A 20358-nucleotide genomic window follows, 5' to 3' on the forward strand; every position below is an offset into this window, starting at 1 on the left:
AAAGGGACTCTGCCTATAAATGACATACCTAAAAGGAGCTTTCCTATTTTTCCAACACAAATTACACACAAACCACCTCTATATCATTATTTCTCCAACTGAAATGACACACAATTTATACCTAATTTTTCCTCTCTTTCTCCATGCTCTGGTGGAGGAGGAATTTGTTATAACGTGGGTATAGCTGAACAGGAAAAAAAAAAGACTTCAGGTTAAAAAACTGCTTATATATTCTGATATTCTTTGATATATTAGCACAATTTTACTCATAGACCTCTTTGTAAGAACCTGACTTCAGTATAGCCCCAGCAACATAAAAATGTAAGAGCTTCCACTTTTTCTTGAAACCTCCAGAGAACTACCATGGCATATTCATTGCTAAATGCAATTTTAGCATCACTCACAAAACTACCTTAGGCACAGATAAACAAATATGGTAGGATTTTGGAAATTCTTAAAACCAAGTTAGGACTCTTTCTTATTTCAAAAGTTAGAATTGCCTAGATGTTACTTGCTAGTGTCTGTTTCACAAAATGTACTGGAAAACCAGCTAACTTTCTTTAGTGGTCAGATACTAGAAGATCAAGGAAAACAAGAACTCTTGACTTCAACAACCTTTACTGAATTTACTGAGAATCTGACCACAATCCTATCTATTTATCCATATATCAATATATATATAATTTATATTCTATATAGTATAACACGTATACATACAAAGATATAGTATATATGTTCACATACACGTACTTGCATATACATGCATGCATATGCATATATGTATATATTCATACCTCTACATATATAGTATATATAAATATATATGCATATGCAAAATAAAACAAAACTAAATTTTTAATGAATTAGACACAAAGTACATTAATGTTTCTAGCACAGCTCCTACTCACTTTCATCTCGAAAACAGTTTATAAACGGGTGCCTGGGTGTCACAGTTGGTTAAAGCATCTGACTGTTGGCTTCAGCTCTGGTCATGATCTCAGGGTCGTGAGATTAAGCCCTGTTTGGGGCTCCATGGCTCAGGTCGTTATCTCAGGGTCATCAGATTGAGCCCCTCAGAGGGGCTCTGCACTCAGCGTGGCATTTGCTTAAGATTCTATCTCCCTCTTCCTCTGCCCCTCCTGCTCATACTCTCTCTCTCCCTCTCTCTGAAATAAGTAAGTCTTAAAAAATAAAATGGTTTATAAAATCTTGCCCACATAAATTTTCCTAAGACCATAAATTAGGAAAAGCTTTAAGTGTATAAACTAAGCATCAATTGTGGAATTTTGTATTTCTGTTTTTAAGTAACTATTATACTCTCCACAGTGATTTATACTTATATTTTACAAAAAAAAATTATAATTGGGATGCTCTTACCTGATTGACCAAAGACACAATGCTATGGTTTACTTGTCTTGGAATTTGTTTAGAAATACATATTTGTCTCCACACATTTGAATTTGACTTTCTATCCCTAGAACAACTTTGTAAAATCAACTTAATTAGAAATCAAAGATATGAGATCCTAACTTTTGCTTTACCAAAACACACCAAATACAGACTTTGAATTTCTCCCCATGTATAATCTGTGAACCTATTAAACAGATTATAGTAGTTGTGAAAAAATTAATTGTGGCCTCCAAAGAGTACAAATCCCATATATAACTCTGACTTTCACCTTTTGGACCCATGATGCTATTGCTTCTTCCTCCCTCAAGATTTGTCAGGAGGCAGAAGTAAATTTTGATATAACACAAAAAGGAAAAGACAAGCCTACAACTCAGAGCCTAGGTTGTATTCCACAGTTGGAGAGATGTCATGGTTAAGATAGAAATATTCCATCTTTTCCCCCAAGGCTTTTAACCCTCAGTGCCTTCCACTAATTTGGTCCCCTGAGTCTCAGTTTACTTAGCATATATTAGTTCTTTTCACCCCTATTGCAAATATTCAACCTCAGTTCTCTTATTGAAAAAAAAAAAACTTTTGTCCTAGAGTCTCAATTAGAAGCTTCATTATACTTTCTACATTCAGGGAAAAACAAAACAGAACAATACAAAAACTGACATCCTTAATTCTTCCCTCATTTTCCCCAATTTGACCCTACCTTTCCCTTTCCTTCCTTTTATATATCATTCCCTCCTCAAACGTAAAGGCCACAATCAGAGGGAAAATAACCTCCTTCCTTATGTCTACTAAAACTAAATCAATAAAAGCCCCCCTAAATGTTTTCTGATAACTGTTATTAGCACCTATTGACTAACACAGTGCTTGGGACATAGTATGCATTTGATGAATATTTAAAAAAATTGTTCATTATGGAAAATTTTAAACACTCAAAGCAATATTTTTATTTAAGGGATAAATTTAATATTTCCTAAGAAGAACAGCAGGAGGGTTACTTTAAAAAGGCCAAGCCCCTCTTTTGACGTATATTATATAAGGAGGTGATGACACAAGAAAAAGGCAGAACCAAGAAAGGGCTCTGGACTTACGGTATTGCACTAGGGAGGAACCACAACCTTGTAAGACTGTAGCCTCAAGTCAGCTTCAGTTTCAGCTCCTGCTTCTGAGGCTTGCAATGTATAATAAAATGCATAGTGTTACACACTTAATGGGCGCTCAAGCAATATTTGTTGGCTGACTTAATTGAGCTATATTTGCAAAATGGCAAGGATGTGAGGAAACTTTCCTACCTAAAAAGAAAGCATTCACAGTACTAGACATTTGGTAGGCAAATAAACAGTATAATTTCAGCCTAAAAGGAAAAATACTCAAACCCCTATCCAATAGGCCTAGTGGCTAGGCAACCCAAATGTCAGCACCATGTTTCTGAAACTTAATTTAAAATATCATAAATTGTATGTCATCAACTTTGAGGACATTTCTTTCCTGCCTTTCTTTTCCCATTCCCTGCTCCAACTTCAAATCCAGAAAATGTAATTAATAAACCTAAATCTCACCTGTCTGGTGAAGATTTCCAAGTAAAAGTAATGTGTCAAGCAATGATTTAAAAAAAAACAAATTTAAGAGTGATACATTTGACAGTGTTTTGAAAAGAAATTTCCATATTCAGCAGTGTACTTCCAGAGTGCAAGCAATTCAGGAATTTGCTTGTGGTTGTAATGCCACACTTTGATACATCTGACTTAATCTGCTGACTATCAAGGGGCAGATGACTCTTCTACTATCTCTCAAGGATAGATGCTTACTTATGCCCAGGGTATATTTTTAAGTTTTAGAACAATAAGATATTTGGGGCAGTCCCTTCCTTTTGCCAGCATTAATTTCATTCCAGTTAGGTGTTGGACATATGTGACAATTAAGCTTTAGACCCAATTATAGAAGTTTACCTTATTTCAAGTAAAATTTTCCTTTGCTTGAAATGGTTGACTTAAACCTTTTCCTACTGCTTTTTCTACCCTTACCACTTGCAAATGGCAACATGGGAATAGATGATTAAGATTAAGGGTGCAGTCAAGACTTCATGAAACACAAGGCAAAAATGGTTCATTTTGGAGATTCAGTTATTTGTCTTACCCTTCTAGTATTCTGCTTAACAAAGTGGCATTAGGTAACAGTTTCTGCTTAACAAAGTTATGTTAGTTAACATATAATGAAATATCCTACCTTTACAATACACCTGGTACCCAGTTTTATCTTTTCATTGGGTATTATAGTAATTAATGAGCTAAAATACGAGGTCCTTTTATAAAATGATAAGGAAAAAATAGGAAAAAAACGATGCCAATCATTTTATTAGGTAACAGGAGGAACTACTTCAACTAACAACCAATAAGCAGCTTCTATTTTGCAAGATGGTGAAGGGGATATAAAAGTTACAAGTATGATGCTAACAGTAAGAATAAGAATAGTTTACATGTTATTGAGTTCTAGGAACTATGCAAAGTGTATTGTCAAAAAGCCAGATGAAGGGGCGCCTGGGTGGCTCAGTTGGTTAAACGTCTGTCTTCAGCTCAGGTCATGATCCCAGGGTCCTGGGATCGAGCCCCACATCTGGCTCCCTGCTCAGTGGGAAGCCTGCTTCTCCCTCTCCCACTCCCCTGCTTGTGTTCCCTCTCTCACTGTCTCTATCAAATAAATAAACTCTTAAAAAAAAAAAAGCCAGATGAAACCCTTGAGATTATCTAGTCTAACACATTTATTTTATAGTTGTGTAAATTAGCCCAGAAAAGACAAGTTACATGCACAGTGTCAGTTAGTGGGAGAGTCAGTTTGCCACCCACTATGCTACCCTAAAGGGTCTTGGTGTCCCTCTTAACATTTCATAAAATAACTGTGGTCTCTCTGTGTACATTGCTTTTTGGGCAATTGTTTATTTTTCTAATAGTACCTTTAAAAAGCAAGTTCCAACCTACTTTCTTTTTACTAATATGGTCTCACATGGGAAAATTCTAAATATTCCTCTACTTCAAGTGATAACTCATAAGCTATGAGACTAGCAGCTAAAGGTGAAGGAGAAACTATATTTTATGACTCTACTAGGGGGAAAAAGGAAGAACAGTACTTTCTCCTGAAAAGAGAAAGAAAAATAAAACCCACTGTTTTAAGTGAGGTTTATACTGGCAGGAGGTGGGAGAGGGTAGAAAGATAGGCATCTAATTAGAAGAAAAAACAGAAGAGTAAAAGGGTTACAATGTGGAGTGTGCAACTCAGCCTTCATTTCAATGTGCACAGACCTCAGCAGACAGCTGGAAACCTGCCAGAGAACAAGGTCTTGGAAACAAGCTGGAAGACATTGGAGAGATCTTAACCAAAACAAACACCAGCAGGGGATGTGGCTGGCAGCACTGAAAAAGCAAAGGACTCTGTGAGTCACTCTGACATTAATTTTGAATGGTATCATGTTTCCATTTTGTTGTACAAGGTATTTATGCAGCATTTGGTACTGTCTAATACATACATACACACATATATATCTAATATATGTAAACAAATATGTATGTTCTTTATCTAGATAATATAACATTACAAACATTAGAAATATAGAAAAAATATGGAATAAAAATTACATGCAGTATCTCACTCTTCTATTTATTATTTTTCACATATATGATTTTTTAACATAGCTATAATCAGAGTATACATATAATAATATGGAATACTTGGCTTAACATATTAAAGATAGTTCTATGGTGTTAGATATCTTCAAAAACATTGCTTTTAAGAGTAATGAAATTGAGTAGGTATTCTCTTCATCTTATTTTTTACTATTTAGGATTTTGCTGAATTTGTCTTTTCACAAATAATAACATCAGTTATACACTGTTTTTAAATCTTATCAAATCTTGTAAGGTGTTGTTAGTTCCATTTTATAAATAAGGACATGTATACTCAGAGGTTAAGTGACTTGCTCAAGGTCATGGCCAAGTAAGTACTGAATCAGGTCTGCCTGATTCCAAAGGAAGCCCTCTTTTCAGTACAATATGCCACACCTTTCTACTAAAATAAAACTTTATGCTTTTTCTACATTTTCAGTGTTTATCATAGATTTCCAAAAGTGGGATTATTGGTATAAAAAGTATGAATATTTTAAAAGCATTTTCTATATACTCAAGATTATTATCCAGGAAGGAGGTATTGATTTACAGTAACACCATCCCAAGGCTTTTTACATAAGGGCATTAATTTGAGGTAGAAAAAAAGAGGTCACAGCAATGAGTGACAAAGGAAAATATGTCTAATGTAAGTAAAGCACCTGTAATCATCTCCCTTCTGTAACATAGAAGTTTCTGCTTTGAAGATCTGTTGGTGGAAAGTGTTCTCTATCTCTGGATCTGAATAGGTACATATAAAATTCTTAGGAATTGCAAATGTGTATAGGACCTAGCATATGGTAGGTAGATACTTCATGAAGATTCCGTTAAAAGGAATTGACATGGACTTCTGGCTCCTGATAAGAATGTGGAAAGCTGGAAAGAGTGCCACCCCAAACCTAGCAACAAGAAAAAGCTGAATAATCTACATAATCATAACTTTTATTGAACCCAGAGTGAAGTCTCAAGGCAACAACCTAGTCTGATGCCTGAAGAAAGATAAACATCTACAAGGAGAGATGGAACATCTCTCACAGGCTCATCTGTGGCTGCAGGGGAAAGGCAAGGTCATCATAGAAGATGGTATAAAGAATTCAGCTAAATTTTTAATGAACTGCTAAATGCCAAGTATGGGCTACCCTGAGAGTACAATACCCTTGGGAGCCATAGATAAGAGGAATTTATACACACTCACAGGCTTTTCTCTATGGATTTACAGTACTGACCTAGTAGAGAGCAGAAGCCATTGCAGTAGGAAAAGCATGAAACCATGTCCAATTCCCTTCTCCCTAAGTAATAAGGGCCCTAAGCTTTAAGAAAAGGCAGCAAACTGTTCTGCCCAGGGGGACAGAGGAAGATCTACTTCAGTTGGCGGAAATATAAAAACAAAAATAATTCCTCTACTTCTGGGGAGGGGCAGGAATTAGTCCTGGGCCCAGACCATTAAGAAGTGTCTTAACACTAGCAGAGGGAAAGAATAACTAAGAAAGTCCCACTTCCATGACCCAGAGGCACAGGACCTGCCTAAGGCTGAGTTTGAATCAAGAAAACAGAGAATTCCTCCCTGTCCCACACCAAAAAGAAAATAGAGAATTCTTCCCTGTCCCAGGCTAACAAGCACTTCATAAGAAGGAAAACCAACATACCATTAGGGAGGCACAGGAGCATGAAGAGAGAATCTCTTTGAAGCACAGATGCACAAGGGAGGTCCAAAGCTGAGGGTAGAGCAGGAAAATGGAGAATCCCACCACCATGTTAAGCACAGGGTAACAGAGTAACTTGAAGCTGGTGATGAATTGAGGGTAACCATAGCAACAACATAATCCAAACATAGCACATCTTATTAGATTGACTCAACCTCCCATATTAATGACCTAGAAGAACAAATGTGCCCATTTCAAGGCATAATTACTATTTACTTCAATCTTTACTGTTCTACCAGCAATGTCTGTCATTCAAACAAACATTTTGAGAAACAAATAATCAAGAAAAAAAAAAACACCTCACTCTCAAGAGACAAAGCAATCTATATAACCAGCTTTAGAGATGACTTGGATATTCAAAGTATGAGACAGAAAATTTAATGTGACTATAATTAATATGTGAAAAGTTGTAGTGAAACATATGGAAAACATGCATGAACAAATGGGGCTTTCAGCAATAATGTTAACTATAAAAAAGTCAAGTGAAAATACTAGAAATGATAAACAGTAAAAGAGCTAAAAAATGTTTTTGGCAGTCTCATCAGTTGGCTCAAGAAAGCTGAGAGAGGGGGCGCCTGGGTGGCTCAGTGGGTTAAGCCGCTGCCTTCGGCTCAGGTCATGATCTCAGGGTCCTGGGATCGAGTCCCACATCGGGCTCTCTGCTCAGCAAGAAGCCTGCTTCCCTCTCTCTCTCTCTCTCTCTGCCTGCCTCTCCGTCTACTTGTGATCTCTCTCTCTGTAAAAAAAATAAAAAAAATCTTTAAAAAAAAAAAAAAAAGAAAGCTGAGAGAGGAATCAGTAAAACTGAAGATAGGAAATAATGGACCCAAGTGAAACACAAAGAGGAAAGAGAATAAAAGCAAATAAACATATGAACACATACACACACATGTAAGAAACAAAATAGAGCATCCAAGAGCTATGAGTTAATATAAAATGGCTTAAGAAATATAAAACTGGTTTCCCACAAGGAGAAGAGAAGCAAAAAAAAAAAAAAAAAAAAAAAAAAGAAGAGAAAAAGGTCAAGAAACCCCCCCCAAATAAAATATGTCAAATTACAAATATCCAAAAGTTCAGAGAACACCAAGGATGATAAATAGCCCACCAAAGACACACACACACACACACACACGTAAAAAACAAACAAAAAAAAGCCTAGACATTTCATATTTAAACTGCTAAAAAAAACAAAGTTAAAGCAAAAAGTCTTAAAATCAGTAAGAAGAAAAATACAAAGGAGCAAAGATAAGAATGATAGTACACTTCAGAAACCATGCAATCCAGAAGACAATAGAGTGTAAAGTGTTGAAAGAAAAACAAACTATCAATATAAAATTCTATATCCAGTGTAAATATATTTCAAAAATGAAGAGGAAATGAGAGACTTCCACACAAACCAAGCCAGAGAACTCATTACCAGAAGCCCTGCACTGCATTACCTATTACAGAAAATTCTTCAGGCTTAAGAAGTATAGAAACTTGGATTTTCCCAAAGAAACTAAAATTCCAGAAATGGTTCAAATGAATAAAAATACAATTTTTCTTCTTTTTAATTGCTCTAAAAGATAATTAACTAAATAAAAAGTAATAGTATTGAACATAGGGAAAAAAGTAGTAGTATTGTGGGTTTATATCACACATAAAATATATAATTAATATAAACTATACAAGCTGGTTACCACACAGTGAATTACTTGAATAATATTTCTTGAAGGTATACTGTGTATTTAAAATGTATGTTGGAAAAATCTTGATTCTGGTGATAGTTACATGACTAAATGACTACTATGACTAGTCCAAACTCATAGAATTATGTATTTAGAAAGGCGAATTTTACCAAATGTAAACTATACCCCAATAAACCCTAGTCTTAAAAAAAAAAGAATTACCATGCACACCTCAGCTTTTACTCTCTTGACTTTTCTTCTTTTTATGGCAAACCAGTTCTGATGACAGACAATGAGAAACCATCTTTTTGTATTACCTAACCTTACCTTTGCTTTTTACCTCATATGACTGATGTTTTTATTCCTAAAATCTGGTGGTGGAGAGCTGTATTCCTTCAAATAAAAACAAATACAGAAACACACTTACACACACACACACACATGCACACCCCTCAGGAATTAAAATGGGTATGGAGTCATAGGGATTGTAAGTATAAAGAAGTGAAGAAGAACTTCTATATATATAGGTGTAAATATAGATGTATATAGTGGCAAAATTCACCTAGATCACACAATTGTTATCTAATCATTCAGTCTGAGAGGCAAGTGAGGTTGCATAAACAACATATTCGTGTTTGTATGATATCACTGTCTATAGCGTATTGCTTCTGTTAAAAGATAAAATCAAAATGGTTTTTAAAAATGTCATAAATATTGGCATTCTCTCTGTTCCCTATACTCACAGGTTCTTTCTGCTTTTAGGAACTTTCCACAAAGCTACATTTACTACTTGGTTTTGGTGCTATAAGTACTTTCGTGCAAATTTTGAACTTAGGTACATGATTTTTTTTTAAGCCCCTTCTAGGCAGATGCAAGCTAAAGGTTCAAGGATTGGCAAGCAGAGGGCAAACTTGCCTAAACTAGAGAGAAGCCCCTTCCACTGGACCTATACCAGGACAGCTCTATACAACTGAACGTAGAGGACCTGTGGTTAGTCTACAGTAAGGATCAGCCTAGGGACTGCGATTTGGTTTTTGAGGGACAGACTTAGGGAAAAGGAACACTGCATTTGTACAGAGCCTCATAAAAGACTGAGAAAACATCTAATCCCCATACTGGAGAGTAGGGGAAGGTGATGAAGGTGATAGGGCCTTTAAATAACCCCATTTCCAAGCCAGCCCTCAACAGTATCCCTGCTTTACCTAGAATACATCAACATGATATTCAATGACCACACAAGGAATATATTATAACTGCAAATATATGGTGATTTGTGCACTTAACATATATATTATATGTACCTCTCCCAATCCTTCCCAAACACATACATACATTTAATTACTTACACATTTCGAGACCATAAGCCCTGAAGAGCAGGGATCATAAGCCCTGAAGAACATCATTACTTTGACTCCAGAGACTATGACAGTGCTCAGCACATGTTTTGTGCATAATAATCATTAAATAAATGCAGAGTTTTTCTTGTCAGATTATTTCGCTAACTCTGTCACACATGTGTGCACACACATACACACAGTATGATATAGAACTTGTGAAAATGTTCATTTTTTTAACATTCAGTTTAAAGGTTGAATGTAATTTGAAAGGCACAGATGTATAACATAAAACAAATGATATTTTTATTTGGGTACATCTTATTTGAATTAATTCCCCTTTCTGTTGCTAATTTTATTAATTTCATGCTAATAATTTTTATTTTTTGAAATTTTTATTTTTAAACTATGTTATTTTCTGCTAATAATTTTATAGACCTTATGTTTGGTTTGTTGGTTCACTATAGATTTCCAATCCATTTCCTCTGTAATAATTCTCACAGATATCACTGAGCTATCTTAGTTTGATTCATCTCTCAAAGTGAAATGCTTTTGTCATTATTTGCTCGGCAGTGTAGGGTTTTCACTTGCAATCATTGTTATTAGAAAATGAAGAACCAATACACAATCTAACTCCACTTACCAAATAGATCCTGCCATAAGTACCAAGGCCAATTGTTTTATCCAGTGAGAATATTCCAGTTGGATCCTACAAAAATGTAGAACAAAAATTGTCAATCTTCTTGGAAAAGTAGGCAAGCATTCAACTATCTAGAATGGCATTTCCAATCTGCCTTGTTTCATTAGACTTTCCATGGGAGGAATCTAAGTGTCATTTACCAAAAGAATAAACATGTCACAATTTTCCTGGATAGAGTATAGTCATTTATAGAAAAGAAACAATGACATGAACATTAAGCAGTTGTATAACAAACTTACTACAAACCTGTAAAATGTATACAATTATGTCTAGTTGAAGCATATTCATAATGCAATTAGAAGAATTATTGAAATAGAAATAAATTTACCTGTTTACAATTGACATACTCTTTTAAAATTCATTTTTGAGTACTAGCCAGACAGGCAGAAAGTTTAGCATACAGCAATGATGAGTAGATACTGGATACAAAGTCTGGACAGTTTATTTATATAATAGTAATTCTTGAGAAAGAATATCACCTCTAAATATGAATAACAGAAGATGTGGTACACATACACACACACACACACACACACACACACACACACACACACACACACACTGGCATATTACTCAGCCATGAAAAAGACTGAGATCTTATCATTTGCAACAATATGGATGGACCCAGAGAGTATCATGCTAAATGAAAAGAGTCAGAGAGAGAAAGACAAATACCATATAATATCACTTATATGTGGAACTTAAGAAACAAAACAAATGAACAAAAAGAGAAAAAGAGACAAAAAAACAGACTTAAGTACAGAGAACAAATGGATGGTTATCAGAAGGGTAGTGTTTGGGAGGATAGGTAAAGTATGTGAAGGGGATTAAGAGTACACTTAGTGTGAGGAGCACTGAGTAATGTACAGAATTGTTGAATCACTATATTGTACACCTGAAACAAACATAACACTGTATATTTATACTTTTAATAAATAAATAAATCTTTAGTGCCCCCCAAAAGAATATGTACAATGTCTTAAATCAGGATAAGTCAGTAAAATCAGGTTTTCCTTAAAAGCTAAATATAGGGCTTCTGGTTGGCTCAGTTGGTTAAGCGACTGCCTTTGGCTCAGGTTATGATCCTGGAGTCCTGGAATTGAGTGCCATATCAGGCTCCCTGCTCATCGGGGAGTCTGCTTCTCCCCCTAACCCTCTCCTCTCTCATGCTCTCTCTCACACTCTCTCTCTCTCAAGTAAATAAATAAAATATTTTTAAAAAGTTAAATATAGGGGTGCCTGGGTGGCTCAGTGGGTTAAAGCCTCTGCCTTTGGCTCAGGTCATGATCCCAGAGTTCTGGGTTCGAACCCCACATCGGGTCCTCTGCTCAGCGGGGAGCCTGCTTCCTCCTCTCTCTGCCTGCCTCTCTGCCTATTTGTGATCTCTCTCTGTCAAATAAATAAATAAAATCTTTAAAAAAATAAAAATAAATAAAAAGTTAAATATATATGAATAACAAAGCAAGAGAATGGCATTAAAAACTGCAGGTTTTTTTTTTTAACTAAGCAGTTGTGGTTTTTTTTATTTTTAAGTTAATTTTTGCATCAGCTGAATACTTTTTCATGGCATAAATTTCCTGATGATATTTTTTTTGTCTTAATCCTGAATGTGGCATCATAGGAGAAAAATATAGATTTGTTTATGAAAAAAAAACTTGTTTATGGACAGATTCCTAAGATTTCCATATTCATTCTTAAATATTGCTTCTTTACCTTTATATGGATATCCTTGTCTTGTGCACCACAAAACATGGCTTCTTGAATTTTATCACTACTTAAACTTTTAGTCTAGCAGCTTATTTTGCTATATTAGCAAAACCAAAACGAGGTATGAGTAGATGCCAGTTTATACGCAAAGTGGTAGGATCTTTGGCAAATCCTTAAAGATTCACATACCTTATACAGAAAGCACATTTTATAAACACAAACTTAGTTTAACTTTGTTTGAAAACATTTTTATTATTGTGGGAAATGTGAGCTAAACAGAAAAACTATTGAGGATATGCAATGTATATGAATGAAATTATGGATTTCTTAAAACTGTCATGGTATTTCTGTAATCTAACAAAACTCTCATAGGAAAATGACACAGCTCTGGGATTACTTCAGTCAGTAAGTATTTAACTGGAAGAGTCAGGAGACTGGAGGTTTAGCCCCAGCTCTGCCATTAATTAACTATATGACTCTGGATAAGTTATTTACTCTTTCTGGGACTTAGTTTTCACACATATAAAATGAAGGTTTTGTGTTTGGTGATTTCCTAGCTTTAAAATTCTGTAAGAAAAAATCAGATTCTAATGTCCTAAAATCCCAATTGGATTTGATATGATCACTGTTAGAAAAAATGGCAGCCTACTTTCTTAAAGTCATCATCAAAATCAATATCACAATAAACACTCTATTATTAAAACAAATAGTTCAGGGAACATACTTCCAATGAATATATAAAAGTTATTTAAAATGATAATTTTGAGAATTTAAGAAAAATAAAATAAATTGTTATAATGGCTTTGATATTAAGCATAGCATTGTTGTAACTCTTTGAATAAAGTCTGGGAGAAAAGTTAGCCAACAAAGGAATTGCTAAGGTTTGGCTTAAAGACTTTATCACTTTAGCATATTTCTTTGAAGGATATTATTGAGGGATTTGTATTAGACATTATTAATTCTGAAGGAACAACTTCTGGCCATCTGGCCATCAAAGGAATCAAATGTATTAGTTGATTTCTATTGGTAATCCATTCTTTGTTAGTTAAGGCTACATTTTAGCTGAAAAAATACCACGTATTAGAGTATTACTATATTATCTGAACAACTCTGTTTCTGAATCTTTGAGCACAAATGTCCTAAATATCTTTAGGCCTTTTTCTAGCCTTCAAAAGCATAATACCTTACTCATATTTGAACTCAGGTATCTAATTACCAAAACAAAACAAAACAAAAACACCAAAGAAATGGACAGGGATAATAAAATACCTGTGGAATTCTTGGAGGCCTTATTTTATCTGTACTCATGTTGTTTGGAAATGTTTTCCTGCTCATAAATGACCAAAACATCCTAATTCTCCTCAGGCTCGCATTTAAAAGAAAGAATGTTATAAAAATTTTTCTTCTTTTCTTAAAGGCAACTCAACTTAGTATTCATCTTTACTAAGAGTATTTTTTTCCTTAGTTTTAGGCAATACTTTTTCCCCATCCCCACACTAGTATCTTTTAGGACTAAATGATTGTCAAACTGGGAAACAAGGGGAGAAGAACTGTGCTAATTATTAGTAGGGTACTATTACTCAATTTCTTATATCAGACTTTCCACTAAATGATAGAGAAAATTTATCCTGGAGCCCCAGTGAAGGAAACATTGAAAATGAACTTTTTTGTTTGTTTGTTTGCTTCTGTGAAAGTAAAAAGTCCACATCAGAGGCGTCTCCATAATTACTCGGTCCTCTCCTCTGCCCTGCCACTCTGAGATAAGAAAACAAGCAGAGGAAAGATCTTTATATATATGACTACTACAATAATTTGGGAGATTATTTGGCTGTTCCATACGCTTTGGTGTTCTATTTAGTTAAAAATGGTCATTAAACAAGAAACCATAATTTATAAAAGCCTTTCTCAAAAAAGATTATGAAAATTCTAAGTCTTAAAAGATTTTTGAACCATAAAATGCTGAGCAAACATTTTACACTTTGTTATATTTTCTAGGTATTTAAAATATCTCCTGCAACTTTTAAAGTCTTAGTCTGGTTATTCCCTGAAACCCAACATTTTCAGGAGTTGTTTCTGTCTTCTGAATTCAAGGAGGGGGTAAAGAATGAACACCTTGATGGAAATTTTATTAAGGATGGGGGTGGGGGGTAACAGGAAGAAAAAGAACCACTAGAAGGCAGTGTTTACTGGTCATGGAGGAGACTCAAAAGCAAAGGCTGATCAACAGAACAAAAGATAGCCGAAATTAAGAACAAAGGGGAACTGATAAATGGTCAATATGGGTAGCAATAAATTTTAGATTTAGGGCAGAAAAGAAAGAGAGCTAGGGAACACACACTACTATTCAGACAGCTAAAGGAAAGGAAAAGATTGCACAGCACCTAGAAGGAATAGCAGAGGCTTTTCTTCTTTTATTTTAAATATTTGAAATAGAGATTTTATGAAGTTTATGAAGAGAAAAACCTGAAAATGACATATATAACACAGTAAGTGCCAGAGTGAGTTTCAGAGATAGAAGAATGGGCATCACAATTCAAGTGGAAATTTTAGAAAGGAAAATCTCTTCCTCAAGACCAGTATTTCTCAAACTATGGACTGTAGAGACACTCCCTACTTAAGAACCATCTGGGGAATCTTGTTTAAAATACAGATTACTTGGGGCACCTGGCTGACTCGGTCAGAGCAGCATGCAACTCTTGATCTTGGGGTTATAAGTTCAAGTCCCACATTGGTTGTAGAGATTACTTAAGAATTAAAAAAAAAAACTTAACAAAATAAAATACAGATGCCTTGTCCCTACCATGGAATTATTAAATCAGAATTTCCGAAGATGGGTCCCAAGATCCCCCAAATGATTCTTGTGTAATATTCTTGTGCACCAACATAAAACCCACTGCTCTAGAAATTGGGTGAAAAAAGACTGGGAAATTAGACTGAAGTACAATGTCATGCTGAGGTGAAGCTTGAAATACATAACGGAGCACATGGTGAAAGTTTCAACACTTGTTGACTAGAAGGTAAAACTGCTTCGAAACAGGGGACTAAGGTATTTGGTAAAGTAGGAAGGTTCTCATGATGGAGTGTGGAAAGCAGCCTTGGTCTGGGTGGTGGAAGACTGGGAGAGCTGACAGTTATATTTAAATATAAACCTAATGTAATTCAAATATAGTTTTTGGATCATGTGCTATTTCAGATCACCTCTGCCACTACCGTCCTCCAGGCCTGTCTAATCCTGACCCCAATATAGATTAGGACTACACATGGCAGTGTCAAATACCAAGGCCACAAGCCATGAGGAATGTCATTAGCATACTGGGCACAGAAGACAAAGGGGACTATCATAGTGAAAGACATGCCAGATTTGGAGATGAGGAAATAATTTCCAGTCCCAAGGGTTGAGTGACATATATATATATATATATATATATATATATATATATATATATATGTGTGTGTGTGTGTGTGTGTGTGTATGTATGTGTGTGTATGCACACACACATATACACATACATACACACATATATACATACATACATATATGGAGAGAGAGAGATCTGAGAGCGAGACACACACATACAGGTATTGCTGGCAGGCAAGGTGAAAATACTACTACATATGTGTGTGCAAACACACACAGATATACATAAAGACATAAGGCTTTGCAATTCTCTTTTCAAAAAGGAAGCACCAAACATAAATCTCTGTACCTTCTTTGTTTTGTCACCTATGAGATATTTATTCGATAGTAAATCAGAAAAAAATTAGAGCGACCTATTAATTAAATATAGTTGATTATTAATTAAATATAGTTCCCTGGTTACTACATTGGCTCTCTTACTTTATGTCTGTAAACTTTAGGGCATTATACAAAAAAAGTTCAACAATTCCTTCTTCCCCTCCCCTCCCCTCTCCTGCTTCCCCCGCTTTCACTCTTGCTTACTATTTTAGGTTGAAAAATAATATCTATCTAATAACAAAAGTACCAAATAACCTTCCACCACTTTCTTTAAATTCAAATTTGCATAGCCAAGCCTGATGGCTCTCAAGGGTCCTTGCCTCGTGGTCATTTAGCTGGCCAACCCCACAAGGACATAATATATCAATTTTGAACTAAACCAATATTTATTTTAAAATCTGCAAGATTATTTTTTGTTCAATGTGAAATACCAAGGTCTGAATCTCCCCCTCATTAACTGGCTATTGCCAAATTGGTGTATTTGGTGTTGAATGATGCCAACTTTCTTATCTTCAGATATTATGAGGATGATATTATTGAGGATAATTATCTTAAGAGTGGCAACTCTTAATTATCTTGAGTGGTCACCATAATCAGATTTCTTTGCTTTATCGTCTACTTTGCATCAAAATGCAAACTTCCAAACAGCTAACTAACTTCAATGTCTTTTGACCTCTTCATTTACCTTTACTTCTTCAGAAACTAAGGAAATAAGTCAAAGGCAAAGAAATAACAAATCATTAAAATATACCTCAGTGACCAAAGCAACGTGAACTTTTTGCAACTCTAAAAATTTGACGGTAAGGAAATTCTAAAGAGAATGCTACCCTTCTGCTAGATTTCTTAGGGTTTAGACCTGGATGTTTGGGGAGAGGGGAGAATTAGGCATAACTTGCACAAATATGCATAATTTGCTATGGTGAAGACCTCCACAATGATATACTGCATAACAGAAATTTAGAAATTATTGAAACTGAGGACTTTATAAACCTTTCACAAAGTTTTGTTTTCTCCGTATTCCCACATTAAAAACCAACCTCATCTTTTTCCCCTTCACACCCCTATAAAACCCCAGAAAACTAATATTCCATTGAACTGCAATGTAAAGATTGCAGCCTTTTCCCTTATCTCCTCAGCTCTCACCAAGTTCTTACGTCCCAGGGCCATGACCGGGTCAGTTAGTCTGGGCCATTTCCCCCCATTTTTTTGTGGCAATAAAACATTTTTCCCCTTGGGTTTGGAATTCCCTGCTCAATTATTTCTGTGAGGTCTTGCCCATTCCTCTCTTTAGTCAATTTTAGGGGGAAAATGTTATTTCAGTTTACTTATTTGTGATTTCACATATTTGCCCTAGTTTGCTTTTTTATCTCTTTCCTGCACCCTACATAGAGACTGTTGGAGAAGGGTAACATTTTATTCCTTGGTTTTATACTTTTACTTGACAATAAACCTAGTCAGAAAAAGAAAATTCTGTTCAGAAAGGAAACCACCAGTTGAGGCCTCCACATCCTAGAAATCTCACATATGCAAGGTGAAAAAATATTTAACTTTTAAAAATTTTGTGGATTTATTTTATAAAGCTGTATCAACAACAGCAATGCTAATATATGCAATTCAATATGTCAATATTTAAGTTCCTTTTTTTTTAATGCTGAGCACAATTTGCTAAAACGTTACCCACATGCATTACTTCCTCCTCTACACTATTCTAGCGTAAAACTATATAGGTGAGGCTTGGAGAATGCCCATTTTTTGATAGGGACAGGTGTCTGCCTTCATCAAGAACACAGTCTTAAAATACCAAATATGTATACAATTAAAGCACCGCGGCTTTGAATAGTCCTATAACCTCAAGGTTAATATTTAGCTTTTCCCAAAGCAAGTAGGCCACTGCCTTGAACTACAGTTGCCTGGCGATCATTCCAGCACTGGTGCATGCTTACTTATTCCCTTTCAGAGAGTCCAGGGGCCCTTTGCATTCAAGAGAGGGTGCGAGTGAAATGCCAATCTAAAAAGGGAACTTAAAGAAGGGAGCGGGGTGGGATCTAATATCTGCCAGAAACCAGATGCCAATGAAATAAACGGCACTGCTAAAAAACAAGTCTACTAATAACGACAGCGATAATAGCTCACCAATCAATTAAAATTCTGGAGGAAAGCTGGACATTCGGGAAAAAAAGGAGAATCCACAAACCAAAACCGTGAGAAAAAGTTAATTCTGTTTAGTTAGTGATCACAATATTTTCTTTTTTAAATAGGGATGTGCAGAATTCACTTCTTCCCCAAGCGGCGTCGAGTGCTTTCGCTCCTGCAATACTCAATCGGGAACAGTGCCCTGGCAGAACAAGGTTTTGGAAAGCGCCATTATAAAGTGAGAGAAGTGAGACTCCAACGCTTTGGTTTTCTAGCCCGCTGTCACCTAGAGGTAAAGGTCACTCCGCGAGTGGGCATCTCCTTTGGCAAAAGAAACAAACGACCCGGCAGCAGGGTGATAGGGAAGAGTGTTCTCAGGAAGCCATGAGTCGTCGTGTTCTTTAGCCTCTCCTGGAGCCCATCAAGAACAGGTACCCGAGCACCAGTAGACAAAATGGGCCACATTTAGAAAATGTCCCGTAGTTTAGGGCCCGCACCACCCCCACTGTCACCTCTTCTCTCTCCCCCACCGCCCGCCCCTTTGCCTTTTCGAGAGTTTGCGTGCCCCGGGTGCCTTGGGGGCGGCGGGGGTTGCCTCTTCCGCAAGCGGGCTTCCAGGGTCCCTTCCCGCACCCGGGGCCCCGTCGAAGTCCTGTCTTAGCCCAGCTTGCGGATGTCCGTCTCCTACCCCAGTGCTCAGAACCCGCAGAAGAGAGCACTTCGGAAGAGACAGGCGTCCTCTACTCACCGGCAAGTGGCCCAGATCCGTGACTTCCTTGTCCCTCCAACCCCCAGGTCCCGCCATGGCTTCAAGCCGATCTAAAGCGGGAGACTGAGTTAGGCACGCTCGGGTAGTCTGAGGTGGAATCTGACAAGAAGTTGAAAAGGGAGAGGAAAAGAGAGAGGACGGGGAAAAGGAACAGGGGACCAGGGTTTATGGCTTGGGAGGTAGAGGAGGGGAAAGTGGAGGGAAAGAGTTAGGAGTGAAGGGAAGTTGGAGTTTGAGAGGCGGGAAAGCAAGTTTGGCTAAGGCGAGAGACGAGCCTGAGCGTCGGTCCTGGAGACCAAGGAGTTTAGAGGGGTGCTCCACCGGCGAGAGCGCACTGTCTGCCCCGGCAGGGTGCGCCTCTTTCAGGGTGGGGAGGGGGGCGGTACAAGGAGGGAGGCCCCCCGGGAGCAGCTCGAAGACGATTGGTGCAGCGTCACGTCGCCAGGTGGGCAGCCGCGCGGCGGGGAGGCGGGCTGGGCGGGGGGTGGGGGGCACTGGCCGAGGGAGGTGCTGAAGGACTATAACGGTTTGCGAGCCGGCCTCTCGTGGCCTCCACCGACTGCACGCCCCCTCCCACATCCACCGCTGAGCCCGCCGCCCCCGCCCCGGCTGGCGAATGTTCCACAGGAAACTTTTTCAAGGCAGCTGCCAGCCCCGGAAAACCGGTCCCGCTCCGCGCCGCTCCCAGTCTGGGCCTCACAACTCTGCCACAGTCCAAACAGCCCCGCGCCCTCGTCTCTCCATGAAACACTTGTGCCATTTTTAATTGTCTCTTTTCTCTTTCTGCTCCTCTGATTTTATTGCTTTATCTACTCAAAGACCCATCAAGTTAGACGAGGAAATGACTTGGCACTGCGTTAGGGATCAGACCCAGGCAAGCCCCTGTGCGGGTGGGGGGAGAGCACCAAGTGCCCTGCAGGGCTACCACAGCTCGGCCTTCGAAATCACTGGATAAGGGCAGTGCGGCATGGACAGGACGCCGCGATGTCCCCTTGAGGCGGACCGCATCTTTTCTGGCCCGGAGCTAGTTGGTACCAGGTCCGGTCTGCTCAGTCGGAACCACACCTGTTCCCAGGTGCTGGAAGTTAAGAGACTGAGTCGCTTAAGCCCTAGCTACCCTGTTCCTAAGTTTGCAGTTTGCTGCGTTGGAAGAGCACAGAGAAAGTTCCTGCGAATTTCCCAGTCTCCAGCTCTCCGCCGGGGTTCATTCATTCGCTCATTCGTTGCAAAACATTTCTGAGCGCCCAGGCTCTTCGCCTCCGTTTCCCCCCACAACGCGCAGGGGATCTGACACACGTTTTAAAAGAATCTGACAACGGGATTTAGCCTTAAGAAGTAAGGCGCCTCTTGAAGAGTTTATGGAAAAGGGATTCGGTGCGTAAAACTAACCGCATTCTAAGCTCTTGGACTGAAAAGAGCACTTTAGAAAATGTCCCGAAGCTGCTTACTTTCCCTGGAGCTTACAAACTGCGTTCGCGCACCGGCACTCTGGGGTTGGAACGCAATGTGGGGGGTTTGTTTCCTGTTTCTTTTTTAATTAAGAAATTTCTGCTCC

General features: G+C 37.6%; 1 protein-coding gene across 1 annotated transcript in view; it reads right to left on the bottom strand.

Annotated features, from left to right (window-relative positions):
* Positions 1 to 18839, bottom strand: part of LOC111161307 (Nik related kinase) — a 137518-nt gene extending 118679 nt beyond the window's left edge. Inside the window, exons 1-2 of the mRNA XM_022524898.1 lie at positions 18783 to 18839; positions 10402 to 10467 (exon numbers count right to left, since the gene is read on the bottom strand). Of these exons, the coding sequence (XP_022380606.1) occupies positions 10402 to 10467; positions 18783 to 18839 (123 nt within the window). The remainder of the gene's footprint in view (positions 1 to 10401; positions 10468 to 18782) is intronic.
* Positions 18840 to 20358: the final 1519 nt, after the last annotated feature.

The sequence above is a fragment of the Enhydra lutris genome, unplaced genomic scaffold (assembly GCF_002288905.1).
Source record: "Enhydra lutris kenyoni isolate GAN:26980312 unplaced genomic scaffold, ASM228890v2 scaffoldscaffold83, whole genome shotgun sequence".
NCBI classification, from domain to species: Eukaryota; Metazoa; Chordata; class Mammalia; order Carnivora; family Mustelidae; genus Enhydra; species Enhydra lutris.